Source organism: Rhinolophus sinicus, chromosome 17, assembly GCF_057876585.1.
Source record: "Rhinolophus sinicus isolate RSI-liver-muscle chromosome 17, RSI-T2T, whole genome shotgun sequence".
NCBI lineage: Eukaryota > Metazoa > Chordata > Mammalia > Chiroptera > Rhinolophidae > Rhinolophus > Rhinolophus sinicus.
The window spans coordinates 70426653-70446461 of record NC_142517.1 but is presented as its reverse complement, the minus strand read 5'-3'; the positions used below and the strand labels follow the sequence as shown (position 1 = coordinate 70446461).

Sequence of the window (19809 nt, the reverse complement as noted above, 5' to 3'; positions counted from 1 at the left end):
GGAAGATGGCATACAGGTATGGAGTGAGGGCGTTATGCTTCCTCTATAATAATTTTAAAAAGAAAGAAAATATCCTATGACCCCCTCCTGTGTAAAGAGATGACAGAAGGGAGGTCTGCTCTGCACGAGACGTGTGTGGTGGTGCTGCTGTGATGTGATGGGTTGTGATTTTCTGAGCCTCCTTTTGTAATATTGTGGTTACCAGCTCTTTCCAAATGTAGGTTAGGGAGGTGGAAGGAGGGTGAGAAAAGGTTTACGAGGCTTATGAGGTTGGGAGGTCCACACAGAGTATGATTAAGGACAGGTTGCTTGTGAGGCCTGAGGAGAACTCAGAGGAGACTTTGAACTCAGCCAAACAGCCTCAGAGACATTTCCCCAAGTACAGATCTGCCTCAGACCCTGGGAATGCAGCCTGAGCTAAACAGTTGCTCCTCAGGAGATTGTATCTTTATCTCCGACATTTCTTCTAGGGGACAGGTTGTGCCCCCACATCCACTTTCCAGAGCATGCCTGTGCAGTATTTGAGCCATTTGATAGTTTCAGGAATATGAGTATCTGTTACCTCTCAAATGAAGGGGTAGATAGCGACCATTTGCAAAGTGAGGAAGGAAGAAGAGATGGCAGGCAGGCCAAGATAGGGGACAAGCTCAGGGGCAGACTCCCAACAAAGGGAAGAGATGACTGTGGCAGGGATAGGCGGAAGTCCCTGGGAGGGACCGAGTGAGGCCCAGTCTGTTCTTAGGCCAGTTCCCCATGTTCATATGCGCGGTGGGTTTGGCAGGCTACCCCCACCCACTTCCTGTAATGAGTCGGGCAACTAGTTTCCCACTAAATAATGTTCTAATTCATCAAAGAGCAGAAATTCTTAAAATTGTTGGGTTCCTTCACAACCAAGATCAACACAAGACGACCTCACAAAACAAAAAATCATTGGGTTTGTATGTCCCTTAGAGAATTTGAACCTTCTCCCCAGAAAAAAAAGAACATTGTCCTCCTCCTATGCAAAATTTTACAATTCCAGGGTTCCAAGCATTCCCTGAGGCCAGACTGTGGTTCCTTTGGGGCTCATATGTGTGTGCACTTTAGAGTGAGAACCTTAAATTAGACTGTAATTTGGATTCCTGGGATATTATGTGTGTGTGTGTGTGTGTAGTTCTCATTTTCTAATTTGGAAATACAATGACTATTTGACCGAGCTGCAGGCATATTTCAATGTCTTATAAAAATAAAACATCCCTTAATATTATAATCAGAGGGAATTTCTTATTTTTAATTTTCTTCCAGTTTTTTTGAGATATGATTGATTTACAACACTGAATTTAAAATGTACAGCATGACTTGACACACACATACTGGCAAAATGATTACCCCAGTAAATTCAGTTAGCATCCATCACCTCATATGGTTACTGTTAAATAACAAAAATTCAGCTGGGTAAACTTAAACAGATATAATTACCTTTGTTGAATGATGCATGAATCACTAAGCATCCCATTTAGTAAATAGAGAGGTGCTCCAAAGAGTTGTACAAAATGAAAGGTTTTTATAGGCAGAAAGAGGGTGGGGCAAGGAAGTTATAAGAATGGATGATTTCAGGCAAGGTTACCTTCCCTTAGGAGAAAACGGGGGTTTTCTGGCAGATTTATCAGGCAGATTACCTCAGTAGTGCAGACCAGGAAATTCCAGACTGGTTTAAAATTCCATTCCTGGGAGAGGCTGAAATTGCAGTTAGGTTAGATAGTAAGTCTCTGTGGGGCTTAGCACAAGTGACTTCATTTTGAGTCTGTTGTTTTTTTAACGTTACGTGTTTTTTTTTATCTTGCGGTAAGAACTTTTAGGATCTACCCTTTTAGCAACTTTCAAATGTACCATACAGCATTGTTAGCAATAGTCATCATGTTGTATATTACATCCCCAGGACTTATTTATCTTCTGACTGGAAGATTGTACCTTTTGACAACCTTCACCCAAATTACTCCCCACCCACAACCACCAATCTGCTTTTTTTCCTGTGAGTTTTGTTTCTTTAGATTCCGCATATAAGTGAGACCATGTGTTATTTGTCTTTCTCTATATGACTTATTTCACTTAGCAGAATGCCTTCAAAGTTGAAGGAATCTTTTTTTTTAATGGATCATGTCCCCTCCCCACTTCCCCTATCTTTGAACTTCTTCACCTTTATATGGGTAGGGCTTGGGTATAAGGAAGGGAAGTCTGTTTTACAAATGTAAAACAGTGGCTTATTTTGGACCTCGTGAGTTATTTTGGGCACGGGTTAATTATTTTGTACTATTTTCTCTCATGTGAAGGCATCAGTTACCCGTAGTAGACTGAGTGAAAAACAAAGACAAAACTGGACTTACATAAAAGTGAAGAGAAAAAAGCTCAAGGTGGCAAGAACAGTGACTCTTGTTTGCACATTTTTGGGGTAAACTGATGAGCTGGCTGTTGGCGGAGAAGCCAGTGTAGTGTGCGTTCTATCCTTGAAAGGACCATCTGGGGCATTAAGGGAAAACCATTTTGGTTGTTTATAGATTCTTCAGGAAACTTGGAGAGTTTACCCAAAGAGCAGTAATTCCCAGTGAGGGCAAGTTCATACCCCCACCAGGTCAGGCCAGGTCTGCACCATTTCCCTCATCAGAATTTTAATGCAGTGTATTGTCCATCTTTTAAAAACCTGAACGTTTAGAGGTATTTTTTATAGTTAGATTATGACAAAGAATTGAATGTTAAAGTGTCCTCAATATTCAAAAGTCCTCATTAAAATGTTATTTATCATGAATTATACCAAAACAAATGAGCAAACAATATGTTATTTGTCTTTTGAAAAAAGGATTCAAAGTTGTGTGTGTGTGGCCTGTTGACTGAAGAGTAAACTGTTAGGAATTTACAAACATTCCAGTTTTACATGAGTTGATGTTCAAACCCAATAAAGTCAAATAGAAACATAAATGTTTAAAACAATCACGATTTAAGAACTTTAGCACTTTTTGTTTGTATTTTCTTTTCAGAGTGAAGTGGTGGAGGCTGGTCTGTGTCTGAAAGCAGTGCTTCACTGAATTGTGGGATGAAGAGATTCATGCCGTTTTACAGAAAAGATCCTGTGAATTCACACAGAAGGACTAGAAATGACTAGAGGGGTAGACAGGGTGCTTTTTCTCCTGATTCTGCACCGTTATGACGTCCAGCAAAGTTGCACTGGAGAGCTCCAGCCAGTTGCAGTTGTAACAAAGACAGGAAGCCAGATGGGGAAGGGGTGACTGGGCGGCTGGGTGAACCTTGCCTTGTGAGGTTACCGCTATTCTTGAAGCAGTAGCTGCCTCCTTCTGCACATGGACACCTTCTCTTTAGTGCTGGGGTGGCCTTTCAGGAAGAATCCTGCCAACCTGTGCCAGCGGAGAGAGCTCAGGAGAGGCAGGCAGTGAGGTGAGGGAGAATCGGGCTACTTGCTCACTGAAATCCGCTCCCACTCACCATTATATTTAATCTACCTCTAAGCAAGCCTGTGAGGAAAAGGAAGGCACTTTACAAGACGGAAGCAGCATGGTTCTGTGTCTACTGATATGACCTGTACCTCCGTATCTTAGCAACCCATCCATAGGCTTGCTAGGTGGCACATCACCCACCATTACTGTGTTACATACAGCTGCAGAAATAAGATGTGTGTTTCTTAATTACTTTGCATCTCCTCATTTTTCCTGTGACTCCTGAACACCTCTTTTAGAAACATGGTTCCCTGTGAGTTTTGAACACACTGTTATCATTTTGGATAGTTTTTCCATGTATGTTTTCACAGACTTCCATCAGGGAATCATTAAGACGGCTTACCATCTGCTATAGCTGTTACACATTGGCTTTTCATTGTCCAGTGTTAATAGCCTTTCTGTAGGCCTCAGTGCCTTCAGGCATTGATTGTGGGTCTTGTTGAAGATGGTTGTGAAACAAGAAGAACCATTCTCTGAAATAAACAGAAGCTTCATGCCAATTCATTTGCACGGTGGGGGCGATTGTATCGGTCATTTGCAGATAGAGAATTGCCTGTCATGAAGGAACAGAGTATTTGATTTGTTGGGAAAATTGTTTTGCTGGAAATTTTCCAGGAGAAAGAGTTTTGTGGTCCTATAATGAGCTCTCCTTAGCCCCGATATCTCAGTTATTGGCCTGGGGTGGAAGTTAGTATGTGGGCAGCTGTGTATGGGGATGTGCCCGTGTGTGTCTCAGGTAGGTTTGCTTTGAGCTCTTTATGACCCAGGACTCTGGATAATGTGAACTTTGTTTCTTATTTAAGTAGAATATGCATTTATTGTAACTCAGTGTCTCATTTTGAGGATACTAGTTCCTTAAACTAGTGAAACAGATGAAGTTTCCTTCTTCCTCTTTAGTTTTTACACATCATATGTAGACGTCAGTGTGTTTGTACTTTTTAGAAAATAATGAAGAACTTTAATGGAAAAGGATTTAAAAATATTTACAATAAATTATTGTTGCCTCTGCATTGTTTATTTGTGTTTGCTTCGTTGGCGTTGACTCTCCAGGGCCATGATTTGGGTTGATATTTTCTTGCAGCAAATGGTGTTGGAAGTGATCTTGTCATTGCCCTGAGGGCAGCTTTCTCTATGAGGGAATAAGATTGAATTGGGGTGTGCTGGGGTAGGCTGAGTCCTATGCATTCCAGTGGGCAGAGGGCAGGGCCTTTGCTCCACTCACTTCTTCCCAGGGCCCTCTCTGGCAGGGCCTGGGGCTGGAAGAAAGGGCTGGTTCATATCAGGGGACACGACTGGGTTTGGTTTTCATCTTCCCTTCTTTGGAAAGCACTAGATGCAAGTACCACTTATAAGTCATAGAACTGTCCTTGGGGTTTACTCTTTGGTCTAGGTGGTATGGAAAAAACTGACCTTTGTGAGTAAAACATTTTGAGGTGTTTGGAAAAAATGGCACTTAAATATACATTGTTCTGCTATCAGAGGTGAATTTATTGGTCATCACACATATTAATGATAAGCATAATGCCTGGTAGATAATGAGGTTTCAACAATTATCTGTGAAATAATTGAAGGATTTGAGAAGGATAGCTGGTCTTTTCTGGAAGTCCTTTAGATATGGACAGAAAGGGTACTACCAGATCAGTGGAACCTACCCCCCAATTCTAACAAAAAAATCTATGCATGTGTCCAATAATTTTTTTGCCTTGCTATTTAACTTAGTTCTATAGACTTGAAAAAAAAAATTATTGAATTTATTGGGATGACATTGGTTAGTAAAATTATGTAGGTCTCAAGTGTACAATTCTATAATAAATACGTCACCTACATATTGCATTGTGTATTCACCACCCACAGTGAGTTCTCCTTCCATCATCATATTATTTGACCGCCTTTACTGTCTTCTACCATCCCTTACCCCCTTACCCTCTGGTAACCACTAAACTGTTGTCTGTGTCTATGAGTTTTTATTTGTCTTGTTCGTTTGTTGTTTTCAGTTTTATATCCCACACTTGAGTGTGTCCTTCGATAGATGAGTAGGTAAAGATGTGGTGTTACATATGTACGAGTACAATGGAATATTACTCGGCCATAAGAAAGGATGAAATATTGCCCTTTGTGACAACATGCCTGGATGGATCTATAGACTTTATAATGATGTGTTTTGCAGAAGGCTATAAAAAACGCCAGTGAAGAAGACAATAATAAAAGAAGCTGCTGGTCTTACACGGAGTCAGGCTCCGCACAGATGAAACAAGAAACAACAGAAAAAAATAGTCAGATGTTAAAACTAAATAAAGACAAACTATAGGGTTGTGGGTGGTCAGAGGAAAGAGTGGCCAGTACAGTTTAATTGGAGAAGGCTTTGCCTAGGAGTACGATACAAGCTGAACCCTGAAGCAGTGGTGGGATTTGAATAAGCAAGTTTGTGTTGTGTTAGGATGAGGTGCACATTCTCTCCTTTCCCATTTAGTTGTGGACTCTGGACATAGACTCCTGCCCTACTCAGAGTCTGATCAGTGATGAGAAAAATGGGAGAAGTTAAGTCTTCCCTTCTCTCCTCCCATTACTGTTTGTTTGCTTTCAGATCAGTTAATTCACACTATTATTGCATTGCTGACAGCTGCATCCAGAGACATGCTTTAAATTTTTCTTTGTAATTAGAGATCACATCCTCTCAGAATCAGAATGCAGTCCCCTCCTCTTACAGTTAGGAAACCAAGGTCTGGAGAGGAGGAAGGACAAGCACAGAGTTCCACAGGTTTGGGGAGCAAAGCTCAGCTCACTAGGCAGCCACACACCATCAATGACCTCTCATCCTGATGGGCATCCCAGGGCCATGCTCAGTTCAGGTTTAGCTGATATCTGGGAATCCACGAGGAGCACAAGGGGTGATGGGGGAGGGATGAATTGAAAGGTGTGATTATCTTACTGTAACAGACTCTCTGGGAGGATAATGATATTCAATCCTTCCCCAAGCGCTTTGCAAAAGAACTCTCTGTAGGAAAGTGGGAGGGACTTATACTGATCTATTTAACAATTGGCACAACTGAGGTACGCTCACATCAAATGGCTTTCAAAGTGCTTTCTGAACATAAGAGGCTGGTTTGGAAGAGAACAATGTAAAACGAATCTCCTTTTCTCTGAAGGCTCCTGTGGATTCCTGAGGGCTCATCTGTTCTGTTTTGCCTATGCCCTTCCATCCTTGAGAATAGTTGCAGCACCTGTCACCCAAGGTTGTCTTTAAAAAAACACCAGCATTTGAATTCATTTTTTGTTAACGGTAGATTTTCCTCATCTATCTTCATCATTTTTTTGTACTTTCTTCTGTTCTAAATAAAAATGCATTCACAGACTAAGGGATTTTTTTTTAGACGCTAGTATGAACGTAAAACGGAAACCACAAAGCCCGCAGCTGATGCATAAAATGTGCTTCTGTGAACTTTGGGTGTTTATAGTTTTAAGACCAACATGAGAGAGGGGAGTTTTCTGATATATTTGTGGCTTGAGGGTGCAATTTAAATCCTCAGCCTCGTTTTCTTTATCAAGACAGAAATTCTTTAACTAAGGGATTGCACCCCCAATCCCTTGATATTGTATACCAATTGTGTGTGTGTGTGTGTGTGTGTGTGTGTGTGTGTGTGTGTGCATTTTCTGTGAAGAGGGTGCACAGCTTTCATTAGAAATCCTGGAATCTATAGAAAAGGAACAGCATTATATACAGACATTGTAAGTATTTCAAAGCACTCCTAAAGGGCTCTCCTGCTCAAAAATAATTTCCTTCCATAATCCCTTTAAATTTCATTATAAGAACAACTTTCTTTGGTTAAGCATTTATACTTAATATGTTCCTGATAAAAGGCATATGCTATTTGGGACTGGTAATACTTTCACAGAATAAGACTCAAACAAATCTAACTTATTATGTTGTACTGAGAATATTTGCACGAGTCAGCTTCCACCGGGTTCAATGTCCAAGTGAAAAATCCAGCATAAAACCCAGTGATTCCCTGTTTCTGCCTTGCTGGAAGACCCTGGCTCACCAGGGACATCAGCACATGGTCTTCTTTATACATCATACAGATTTTTGTTTATTTTGTATTGATGATATCATTTATTCAGGGTCTGTGAGATGCTTTACATACATTAGATGTACTCCTCCTATTTATGGGTGAAAAAGCTGAGCTTCCTAGATAACATGCTGAAGGTCACAGAGAGAGGAAGAGATAGAAACAGGATTTGAACTCCAGTGTTCATGCTCTTTCCTGTAAGCCATGTTATATCTTACAAAGTGTTCCCTGCTAGCATCTATGCCTCCTTTTGAACTTAAGTGAATCCTGGCAAGGGTCAAAGTTAGGGTTCCATGGGAAAGAATTCTGCTAAAAACAGGAAGTCAGCCCAGGATAAAATACTAAGACATGATTGGCTCTTTAACTGATGACCATCAACTGGATGAAGTCTCAACAAAATTGTGTTGAGCCCGCTGAGCCCAAGTTACTGCATAAAACTTCAAGCCACTGGATTTCTCCTTATTGGGCACTTAGAACATTTAAAATAAGGTTATTTAACTTTGGTTAGTTTGGGGCACTAACAGTAATTAATTACTGTTTAATTAATTAACAGTAATTAAACACAATGCATCTACCTCTTGTCTCAACAGACCTTTTTCTATTTTAACATCCCTAAAATTAGGACAATGGCCATTGGTGAAATTAAACAGAAAGTTGAGAACACAGGTGTGAATATAGAAATAGCTTAATCTGCTAATTGTTTTTGGGTTCACTCATCTAACTTGTGGTTTAATATTTCCATACCATTTTATTGGTACCAGCTCTTATATGTTACATGAATACCCAAACGTATTTCTGTTTAGTTTATCTCAATTTTGATTATTTATGGCAGGGGTCTATGAACTTTTTCTTATTTCTTTGTTTCTTCCTTTCTTTCTTCATCTTTTTTTCTTTTTTTTGGAAAGGGCTGAAAAATAAATATTTCTGTCTTTTTTTTTTTTTTTTTGCATGACCTACAGTGTGTATCACAACTACTCAACTCTCCTGTGGCATCCTCAGACGTTACATAAACAAATGAGTGTGGTTAGATTATTCCAATAACATTTTATTTCAAAAACAGACAGTTGGCCAGATTTGGGCTTTGGGCCATAGTTTGCTGTCCCCTGTTTTAGGGGCTAGACATAATTCTAGGGACACTGGAGAAAAGATGAGGAAAAATAAATAATCAGAGCATCCAGAGAAGTGCTCAATAGCAAAGGGGTGTGTGTGTGTGTGGTATTCTTCCCATGAGGACATTTTATTCATATTTTGTACATGACATATTACCTATAACATACATATACCATAGAGTAGAGGCTCTTCTATATAGTATATTCCAAGAAAGAAGCCAGGAATTGGAAGCCAGGAAATTAGATGGCAAATAACATTTCGCCACTCATTTTCAATGTTATGTGGCTTAATGGGATGAGAGAATCTCCAGCCATCTTTCTACTCTATCATTCTCTGATGCTATGATTTCCTTAAGATTTCTGGGAAGAATCACAAAGTTAAAAAACTTATGGACTAAAATTATATAAAAAATTACATAAAATCTTGGCCTGGGACTTACATGGGATTCAACCCATGTAACCAGCCAAGCAAGCCACCAGGGCCAAGAAGTCAAAAGACACTATCCAAAGGATACCACTTAGAGGCATGGAGTGAGAGGGATGCACAGGTGCCTATCCAGAAGTCTGTGAATTAGAGGTTGGGCCCTAAACATGTGTGGAAGGAGTGGATTCCTGTGACTTTAGAGGACAATCATCTGGCCATTTTATAAGAACCTGACTGAGGAGCAGAACCCTTTGTGATGTGCATTATTGTAGGGGACCAGAAAACCACTCCTGCCACTGAGTAGAGAAGCTCATTTCCAAAGCCATTTAGGACCAAATATGTTCACTCCTTCCTCAAAGGGTGGTGTTCAGAACAGTTGGTTCATCTTGAGATGTTGAATATTGAGTAGGGTCTAAGAGGCCCTGTGGTTTACAAACGATGTTATGCAGAGACCCCTGTAGAAAGGGATGCTGTGGCGGGGGGGAGTGGGGAAGGAGGCAAGCTGGAAGAGCTCTGTGCTCCATGCCTGCGTCACTCAGAGTCCCCCTCCCCACAGCTTTTATTTACTGGTGTTAAAGAAACGTTGGTCCAACCACTTCATTATAAATGGGAAACCTGAGCCTCAGAAGGGGGCAGAGGTAGATGTGTCTGTTGCAGGGTGAGAGGAGATTCTATGGGGTGTGACAAGTTCATATTCATTTTCTGGGGAAGGTGGATGCTTAGGAGTGGACTGCACACGGAGAAGTGAGTACTCAGTCTCGGTTCCTCTCACCAACTCTCTGGGCCGCTTAGCCTGGGAGGGAACGTTCTCATAACAGGCCTCCGCAGAGATCCCTGATGGCATTCTCCTGAGGGTGCCATGATTGATGAAGGTGTAGCACAGCTCCTCCACGAAGGTCTGGTCAGCATTGTCCTGCTGGTCAAAATAGAGCTGGCATCAAGACTTGGCCTCTTGTCATTCCCACTGCACTTTAGTCTCAACACAGGCCCAAACCTGGGCAAAGTTGGTCTTCCAGGAACCATCTCCCCTTCATTTCTTGGCCATTTGTTTCCAAAATGGCTGCCTACACCCCAACCCCTGGCCCGGACAGCCCGAGTGCTTATGCTGCCCAGAGTATTCAGCCAACTCAGGCACATGCTCTCTGCCCCATGTTCCAGAGTGACCCCTAACTACTCTGTATAATTCCCAGTCTCAGGGCCCTGAAAGCAGCCCATTCTTATAAAAGAGAACACTCTGATGACACCTAAAAATGATTGGGTTATGATATTTAACCACCCATTCTAGAAATATTTGCAATAATATGAAGGGAAGCAATGCAAGAGAAGGTCTCATTCAATGAAACCTCAGAAGATAAAAAAACAAAGCAGCAACGTCCAGGGCAAAGACCATGGATTTAGCAGTGAGGCCTGGTTCTAAATCAGGCTCTGCCATCTTGAAAGCTGTCTGGAGTTGGGGAATTTCACTTAATCTCTCAGTTTTCTCAACTGTAAAATGGGGGAAATGATAGTACTAATCTTAGAGGGTTGTTGCGATAGTTACATGAGATGATGCATGCAAAGCACTCAACACACTGCCCGGCACAAACTAAGTGCTCAGTAAATATTAGTTTATTTCAATAAATTGTACAACAGAGGTGACTGCTGCTTCTGCCACCAGTCCCCCCATAGGTCCCTGGGTTCATAAGCACGAGCATCTGAACTCTTTTTTCCATATTAAGGCCAGAAGGGGTCTTGGAGGCCAACTTCTCCTGCCATTTGGGGTGTCTACATTTTTACCATCATCTCAGAAAAAAGTTCATAGATGTTCATATTACCTGTGTGGTAGCAGATGATGTTCCTTCATCTGGAGAAAGGAAATACACTCAATGAATTTCAGGTCATGGGGAGACTTGAGGGGGGTCTGGGATATAAGGAACCAGGGAGCCAAGGAACAGCTGGGGTAGCCCTAATCAGGCTGTTCTGACTTACAACACATCCCTGGGGAGTGACAGGGCCATCCAAACAAGACACAGCCAGAGCTGTGCTCAGGAGGAGAGACCGAGTGGAAGGAGACACATTCTGTGGGTCTTTGGTTAAGAAATCACACTTCCCTGCTTCCTCCCTTTCTCCTTCCTTACACAAAGCTCATTGCATGCACACCCTGTACCAGGCAAAGAATCAGAAACAGCCCCATGTACTTAAGGGGCTCCGACTAGCACAGGAGGCAGACAAGGGCCCAAGAGAAGGAGAAGGGTGTAGTTTTTACTGTAGACGGCAGGGGAGGGTGGTAGTATGGTAGCTGGTGCTCAAGGAAAGCTTTGCAGAGGAGGAAACTCTTAAGCTGAACATTTCCATTCCTGAACCTGCTAACATACAAACAGAAGCAAGCCACTTTTTCAAAAGCCGGTTTTCTTAAAAGCAACTGGCTCTGGCCACTGCTGAAAGAGGCAGATAGACACACTTGCTACCCCCTCACAAACACACCACCAGCTCAATAAGCAAAACTGAGCTTTCACAAGGAAGCCTCATGCACCGTACCACCCTACACAGGAGGTGGGTGTGCCCAGGCAGGCCACTTTATATGGATTTACATTCTCTCAGTACCGAAACCCCAGATTCTTACATCTCCATAGATTCCCATGGCCATCTAGGACTTTCCTGATTATCAGTACAGAAAATGGGTCTGTGAGGTCTTATTTCTATCATGTTTTGCTCTGATGCAGGTTAGGTTTTCCTGGGCCCACAATTCCCCTGGGTGAAATGGCCAGGGGTGGGAGGGCTGTGTTATTTGTTCACACACCTTACAGGGCTAGTTTTTAAGATTCAGGGTGAATGAACTATGCTCTCCTCTTTAAACCCAGGAAGGCACAGGCAAAATTCCTTCATTTTTCTTCTTTAGAAGAAAATGCAGCAGTCTGTCCTCAGGCCTATACTTTCTTATTCTCTCTCTCACGTGGGATACTATTCACTACTCTCTCCTTGCATTCTTCTCTTGCCTTAACTCCAGCCTGTTTCTTTGTCAGAGACCGGTGCATTAGCCTCCTAACTGGTCTTCCAGCATCTGCTCTTGCCACTCCATACCACAATTTGTTCTCCACACAGCGACCTGGGTGATGCATTTCATGCAAATGTGATCATACCTGCCCCTTGTCAAAAGCAACTTCAGTACCTCCTGTAGTTCTCAGGATGTAAGCCCCATTCCTACACCTGACCACCAGGCCCTCCTCTGTGCTCTCTGTGCCCAAGCTGGCCTCTTGGCAGTTCCTTAGGAGTGCCTCATGCCTCTACCTCTTGCGTTCACTAGTCCCACTTAACTTCTTCAGCCTCCAGACCTCAGGGACCAACTGAAGGACACGGAGATCAATCAGCCAGTTCCTGATTCAATGAGCTCACAGTCTAGTGGACAAACAGAGACGCAACTGGACAAATGGCAGCAAACTGTGTAAGTTTTATACAGAAATATGCGCAGGGAGCTTTGGGTGCATAGCAAAGCGACAGTTTGGAAGTAAATCTATCCAAGTGAAAAATCATGAGAAAACAATAACTTACTTTCCTTGTGAGAATCTTGCCTGGCTTTAAAAATGGGTATTTTTTTCCTGTAAAAGAAAAGGAAAGTAAATTGGCTGTTTCAATATTAAGAAACCCTTAAAGGAAATTATACTCCTTTTAAAAGCTTACTTTTAACAGTTGAATTTGTTAAAGTTAGGAGTCTTTTATCACACCTCCTTCAGCGTAGAGAAATGAGAAGATAGAAAAAAAGGAAAAGGAAAAACTAAAGGATGAGATCAAATAGAAATCCACTCCTTTGAGTTTCTCTCTCTCTTTCTCCTCCCTTTTCCCTTTTCTAAGGCTGACATAGAATTGATTTATAAATGGAGAACTGTGATGATGTTACAGGTAACGTTTTTGGAGTGTTTCTTTTTCCCTGAAAAAATATTTATTTCATGTCATGTGAGTTAAGGAACCATGGTCCCAGTCTATGATCTCCAAACAAACAAGCCAGCAAACAAACTCCCATATGAGCCCAGAGGTAACTACACTGTATAGACAAACAAATGTAAATATATTGGAAGCCATTATCTCAGGAGGCAAGAACAACGTCTGCTCTAAGGAGAATGACCATATGTCCTGGTTTGCTCAGTCTCGTTAATGTCGTTGCCAATCACTGAGTGACCCTGACCTATTTTTAGCATCCCTTTCATCTCAAAGGTTTCCCCGTTTGGATGATAAATTATATGGTCATCCTGCTTATAAATTATCTGTGCAAGGGACCGAAATGTGTGCTTCTGTACAGAGAGACTCTGGGATTTGCAGTGTGATTAAGGGATCTTGCTCTGCATTGGTTGCCAGTTTCGTCCTTGCGTCTGCAGCTTTTCCATTTGAGGAGCACATACCACCCACAAAACTATTGTTCCTGTATTTCACCAAACTCGAAGCATCGCTTCCCTCACTGACTGTCAGATGATTGTGTCTGGGCTAGTGATAGGCTTCCTTTGTGGCCACAGACAGGGGGCAGTTCATAGGTAATCTGCAGCAAATGCCACACTGAAACCACACTTAGGGAAATAACCCCTGAAAACAATATTCCACTCACCATGGCAGGCAGAAACACCCTTCAGCAATGTGGCGGTTCCAGCATCTAAAATACCCGAGAGATGACATAAATCACAATGTTGGTTTCTGCAGCTTTGTTAGGGTGACTCTTCCCCTTGCCATTCTAGGTGACTTGGACACATCTGTCATGCTAGAATGCCTTTGTCCCCCCAGGACATTACTTGCCCTTTGGAAACATGAAGATGACACTATGAACTCCTAATCAGGGCAGGAACTTTCTGCTGTACTCCCTGCAAAGGAAAAGGGCTTGCTCATCCTCAGTTCCAGTGATTTACTTGGTCCCTTGTGATGAAGGACACACAAGAGGTATCTTCAGGAAATCTAGGCCTAAGTGTGTGGACATTTTAGAAATTTCTTCCAAGTATGGGGTAGGCGACATTTACACAGGATTCCACCGCTCTCTGAATTTCTCCTATTTATAACATATTATCATTGTCAGCTCACTTGTCTCTATCCTGCACTACGCCATGAGCTCCACAAAGTTGGGGACCTTATTTATCTGTTCAGCGTGGTGTATATCTCCAACATATGCCACAGTGCCTGGCACGTAGTAAATATATTTTCAATAAATATTTGATAAATGAATGAGTAGCCAAGAACAGAGCAACTCTAACTGGCTTAAGAGATCATCAAATCTGCATCCTTGGCCCCAAGTTATAACTAAATAAACAGGACTTGTTATCTTTCTCATGGCAGAAAGGCTCAGGGTCTCTCTGCAGTCAGACATCTAGGCTGAAATCTAAGTATCCACTGGGCATCTTTCTGAATATGAGACAAGGTCAAATCCTGCATAGTTGAATGTGAAAGCCCTTTATAAAGTACCACATGTGACAGTGACACTACGTAAAAAAGTTTGGAAAACACTATCCAAAAATATCTCCCCCTGTGAGCTTTCCCAGGGAGTTTCCTCCGAAAGGGCAGTGGAGGTGAAGCTGCTGCGTGGACTGAGGCTGAGTGTTCTGACAGCCTCTAGGGTCTATGTACTATCAGAGCCTTTGGGACTGAGAGGCATGGCTGAAATTCTTCCTCCTCTTCAGGCTATATACTGGGTTGTTTAAGCCGATGTTTATATCTCCTGTTTCTTTGGCTAAAGAAACACCAGAAGAGAACCACTGAATCACACCAATGTTAAGAAATCAGGTTCACTGACGAGATATGGAGTGAGATGACAGGAAATGGTCAATTTTGACCAGAGCGTAAGGGGGGCAGGGGGTGGTAGATGAGGGTAAAAGGGATCAAATATATGGTGATGGAAGGAGAACTGACTCTGGGTGGTGAACACACAATGGGATTTATAGATGATGTAATACAGAATTGTACACCTGAAATCTATGTAACTTTACTAACAATTGTCACTCCAATAAACTTTAATTAAAAAAAACCTGAAACAAACAAACAAACAAACGGTCAGTTTTGAGTTATTAGATCAATATCTCTGGACTTTCTGAGGCACAGTTTCTTAATGTACAAAATGAGGATACCTATACTATTAATCTCGTGGAGACCAAAGAGAGTTAAATGTGGACAAAAGCTATTTTTAAATTGTCTATTTCTCCTACTCAACTTTTCCTGCAATATATTCTTGCATTTCAATTAGGATGTTTTGGTTTGGGGTGGGTTCAGGGACCCTGCAAGAAGGAGGTCAGACAAATCTCTATGACACTGGCTGCGTGCCAGCAGTTCCAGGTTCCTGTGTCTTGCATAAAGCTTGCCTGGCTTCCCAGTCTACCAAATCTCTCCCTTGTTATAATGCCCATGGCCCTTCTGGCCTGTTTCATTATTTAGAGTGTATGCTTTAACATATGTTCAATGATACCTCCTTAGCTTGCAGTGAAGAAATACACCCTATTGGGGGTGGGGGAGGAGAATCTCTGGGCCCCTAGTTCCTAGTCCAGGCTTTTTGGCTTAGTGGATGCTTTGTAATTGATATTGTTTCGAAACCTTTTCTTGAAATTGTGGGAAAAGTGAAGAAAACGCTACAGACCACAGAACAACTGGCTTTGCCACCCTGTTGGGTTCTTGGATCTTAGGACACTATTTCCATATTTAGTGATCCCTGGCATTCAAAAGACCTGGTTAGAAAGGATTGATGGGGAAGTCTTGGTTTAAGAACATCAATATAATCACAAATGTTTCTCTCCACAAATCTTTCAACAATTGTAGTGACGGGGGTGGGGGAGATAAGGTCACCACAGAAATAGAACCTTAGAGATTAAAATGAAATGTCGGGGATGGAGCTTGAGCATAAAGGTATTTGAGATAGACAAGCAAAGAGACAGCAGGAAATAGGGGTCTTGTTTCTAGTTCTTAAAAGTTACATTAAGCTTCTAGCAAAATGGCACATCTCTCGTCCAAAGGTCCAGAATAATTTTGTCTCTTATCTTGTCTCCTCATTTACTATCATTACAACTGCTGCTGGGTCTAAGCAGTGTCCTCTTCTGTGGGGTATGTGAAGTCCAGGACCCGACAGACTTCACTCTTTATGAGCAAAGGCTTGGAGAGGTTCTGTTGGATTTGCTCTCACCTGCATGTTCTTTGTCTGAAGTTTTGATTTCTCAGTTTACAGGATATCTCTTGAGTGTTCTGTCGCCACCTAAAACTCAACATATCGGGAATGAGCTAAGTGATTCCTCTCCAAGCTTCCTACCTTTCTTCATAAATTTTCCAGCTTTCTTTATTTCTTCTCTTTGTATGTAACCTCAGATCTTCTTGGCTTCCTCTTGTTGCCCTCACATCCTTTAATACACCCTCCTAAAGCATACATCACAATCCATTGCCATAGAACAGTCCATCAACGTTCTCCAACAATTGCCATACACAACCAATTCTAAACTGTTTGTTCCCAAATGTGCAGGAACCCTCATGATGGCCCTGATGATATCAGTATTTACAGAGGCTTATCTGCTTGGCTCAGTTTCAGGGACTGTACACAGAAATGGGGAAGGGTACGGGCTTTGTCTCATGCAAATTACCATATTTTACAGAAAGTAGCAGAGCAGAGAACATGGGATAATAGAGGAAGAAAGTATCAAATAAAGAAAATAAATTGTTTTATTGCTTGGATTGGGTTTCTGTAAAACCATCTTTTCATTTGTGGGGAGTTGGAGGTATAGAGAAAAAGAAACTAAATGACACCTATTTCTTCATGAGAGGAGCTCAGTCTTAGAGGAAGGAATCTGCCAGAAGCAAACCCACTCTCTCTCCCTCAGTGCTTGGCACGTTGTCTAACATTTTGGGCCTCAGCTTCTTCATTGGTCAAAAGTAGAATCATAATGTCTGCATTACATGAATTTATTCTGAAATTAAATGTAATATATTGTATAAAATGTATATGTTATACATTTCATTAGTAGTATTCATAGTAAAATAAGTAACATATATGTATATATAGTATATATACACAGTAACATATATGTATATATAGTATATATATATACTACTAATGAAATGTATAACATACATTTTATACAATATATTACATTTAATTTCAGAATAAATTCATGTAATGCAGATATTATGATTCTACTTTTTACCAATGAAGACGCTGAGGCCCAAAATGTTAGACAACGTGCCAAGCATTGAGTGAGAGAGAGTGGGTTTGCTTCTGGCAGATTCCTTCCTCTAAGACTCTGAGCTCCTCTCATGAAGAAATAGGTGTCATTTTGCCCAGTGTGTGTGTGTGGGGGGGAGGAGTGGAATTTTCCCAGCTTTTAAAACAAATTTGATCTGGAAAGACATGGTGGGGGGGTGTTGACTGAATGACAACCAGGTGCTAGGGGTGAAGTTGAAAATCAAATCAGATCCAAGGAATGATAAAACTTTTGAATATATTAAGGGAGACATTTTAAAATAGCATGAAAATGAAGGTGCTGGTCCAACTGATTAACTATTTGGAAAAAATACATATTTCTATCTGACACCATATAGTGAATGTATAGGCTAAATGTAAAAGCAACGCAACCATAACAAATTATGGTGTGGATTTGTGTTATCTTGGGATGGGGAAATAATTTGAAGCATAAAGTCATAGAAACCAAAAAGCATTCTAGATTTAACTGTGTTCAAAATATAATAAGAAAGACACAAAAAGTCTGGATGGCACAAGACACATAGACTGGAAAAAGTATTTTTTCTAATATTTATGAGAAAGGACTAATGTTTCGAAAGTACAAATAGGTTTTACTAGCAATAAAACAAAATAGACGAAAATCCAAAACAAAAATGGGCTAAAGACATTTCTGACTCTCTCAGATGAAGGAATACAAATAGCTCAAAAATATAGACATTGACATAAAGATAACGCATCTAATGTTATCAGTAGTTATAATTGTGATTTACTGGTTTATTTTCTTTGTTTATACTTTACGTATTTTCCATTTTTTTTACAACGTGTTAATGTCGTAATCCTTCACCACACACCAAAGTTCTAAAAAATAAAATTACAAATGTGATATCAATCATGAGTTTCTCAGTTACATCATATTTGTATTTTGTTTTATTTTTCTTCTCAAGGCAGTTATTTTTTAATATTTCCAACCATTCATCCAACACTTACTGAGTTCCTAGTATATGCCGAAAACAATGCCAGAAGACAAGACTTCAAAGATGAATAAGTAACAATCTCTACATTTGAGAAGCTCACATCTAGACATAAAAATAGGGATTTATAACCTGATAGAAGAATGCTAGAGTTATAGACTGACAAAGGACTCTGAGGACATGGGAGAAGAAGTCTCAGACAGCACTGACTCTCAGGACAGGACAGGGGACATTCCATAGGCTCATCGAGCCTCCTTTTAGTAGGTGGCATTTTGAATCCTATGTCCTAGCTCCCAGTGGCATAAACTGAGATGTGGGACACTAAACATAATCCTATAAAGATACCCCTCCTCCCACTGCCCCACTAGCTCATTTTCTGTAGACCACCTCACTTTGTACCCAAATAACCCTTGATTTGGGTGATACTAATGTTTACAATGGCTGCTTTGATGTTAATGAAAATGACGGTCCAAAAAATTTATATATAATTATTGAACCTTACTATGTGTCAGGCACTATGCCAGCATCACACACTCTAGAGCCCTCCAAGGTAGGTATTATATTATTATTTTCATTTGACATGAGGAAATTGAGGTCTAGAAAATTAAGCCTACTTCTCTACTAATTTCAATGACCTCTGCTTACGTGCCACTGGAAGTGTGCACCAGACAAGACCTCATAGTGGCAGGAAGCTTGCTGTTTATATTGAACTTAAATAGTAACTCAAAGGGTGATGGTGTCTCTGAGCTCCTTGGAGGGCATTAAGAGAACATCCCTTCCTGGGCCTCAGAAAGTTGTTCCATTTCTTAGCAGTGATCTATTGCGTAGCCCTCCTTTGATAAAGACCTTCCCTTTTTAGCTCGTCTCCACCAGCTGGTAATTGTGATTCAAGTGAGAAGGCTAAACCTATAAGGAATTGAACTTGGTGTCTGGCACATAGTAGGCATTTCATTCTTGTCAGTTCCTTACCTAATTCCCTCTCCATACCCTACCCCACTTCCAAGAGCAGACCTCTTTTTCTCTTTCTGGCCACATTATCCTAACCCATCTCTTCTGGTCCCTCTTAGAGAGTGTGGACTCACCTGTTTTCCCTCAGCAGAGTGTTCCCCATCCTGTCAGTCCTCTCTGTGCCTTTCCTCAGCCTGCCACGTGCTCTGACAAGGCAGCTCCTGACTTTGAGATGGGGCTGTGCTGCTCTGGCCACCAGTGCAGAGAGAGCTGAAAGGAGAACAGAATCTCTCTGCAGAGGAGAGGCGGGGCCCAGGGGGAGGAGAGTCAGAGGTGCACACACGTGCCTCCTCCTAAAATGTCAGAGCAGGAAAAAACCAGGCTATTGGCCTTAACCAGAAGTCGTTGGTCAGTGAGAGCTGTGGGCCTCTGGGGATGCCCCGCCTGCAATTACAGAGAGGCCACGAGTTTTCCACGCCAGATAATTAGATTTATTCAACCACTTTGTAGTCTTTGAAAAATCCGAGGGGGGATCTTGGTTGTAAAGCAAGGAAAGTTTAAAACAAATTAAAAGTCAAGCCACAAACCAGTAGAAAATATTAGCAAAACATATGTCTGATAAAAAGAGTTTTCCCCAGAATATA

General features: G+C 41.3%; 2 protein-coding genes across 4 annotated transcripts in view; one reads left to right on the top strand and one right to left on the bottom strand.

Moving 5' to 3' along the window:
- The window catches only part of C17H3orf52 (chromosome 17 C3orf52 homolog), a 34065-nt gene extending 29572 nt beyond the window's left edge, over positions 1-4493 (top strand). Inside the window, exon 6 of the mRNA XM_019715194.3 lies at positions 3012-4493. Coding sequence (XP_019570753.3) covers positions 3012-3016 — 5 coding nt within the window. The 3' untranslated portion in view covers positions 3017-4493. The remainder of the gene's footprint in view (positions 1-3011) is intronic.
- Positions 4494-8576: 4083 nt separating this feature from the next.
- On the bottom strand, positions 8577-19469 carry GCSAM (germinal center associated signaling and motility). 3 transcript variants are annotated; one of them, XM_019715162.3, is made up of 6 exons: positions 19300-19469; positions 16203-16271; positions 13659-13703; positions 12614-12660; positions 10900-10928; positions 8577-10001 (listed from the first exon to the last, which is right to left on the bottom strand). In XM_019715162.3, the coding sequence occupies exons 1-6, from the start codon at positions 19326-19328 to the stop codon at positions 9708-9710; spliced, it is 513 nt and encodes a 170-aa protein (XP_019570721.2). In that variant the 5' UTR covers positions 19329-19469; the 3' UTR covers positions 8577-9707. The 3 variants fall into 3 exon arrangements, with proteins under 3 accessions (XP_019570721.2, XP_074188114.1, XP_074188121.1); XM_074332013.2 differs by having other exon boundaries at positions 8577-9998; positions 19300-19459; XM_074332020.2 differs by lacking the exon at positions 16203-16271 and having other exon boundaries at positions 8577-9998; positions 19300-19462.
- Between the last annotated feature and the right edge of the window lie 340 nt (positions 19470-19809).

Coding starts and splice junctions, on each gene's coding strand:
- GCSAM (XM_019715162.3), bottom strand. CDS start 19,328: ATGGGGAACACTCTGCTGAGGGAAAACAG. Junction 16,272..19,299: donor ACTCTGCTGAGGGAAAACAG/GTGAGTCCACAC, acceptor GTTGAGTTTTAG/GTGGCGACAGAACACTCAAG. Junction 10,929..12,613: donor GCAAGATTCTCACAAGGAAA/GTAAGTTATTGT, acceptor TCCTTTCTCCAG/ATGAAGGAACATCATCTGCT.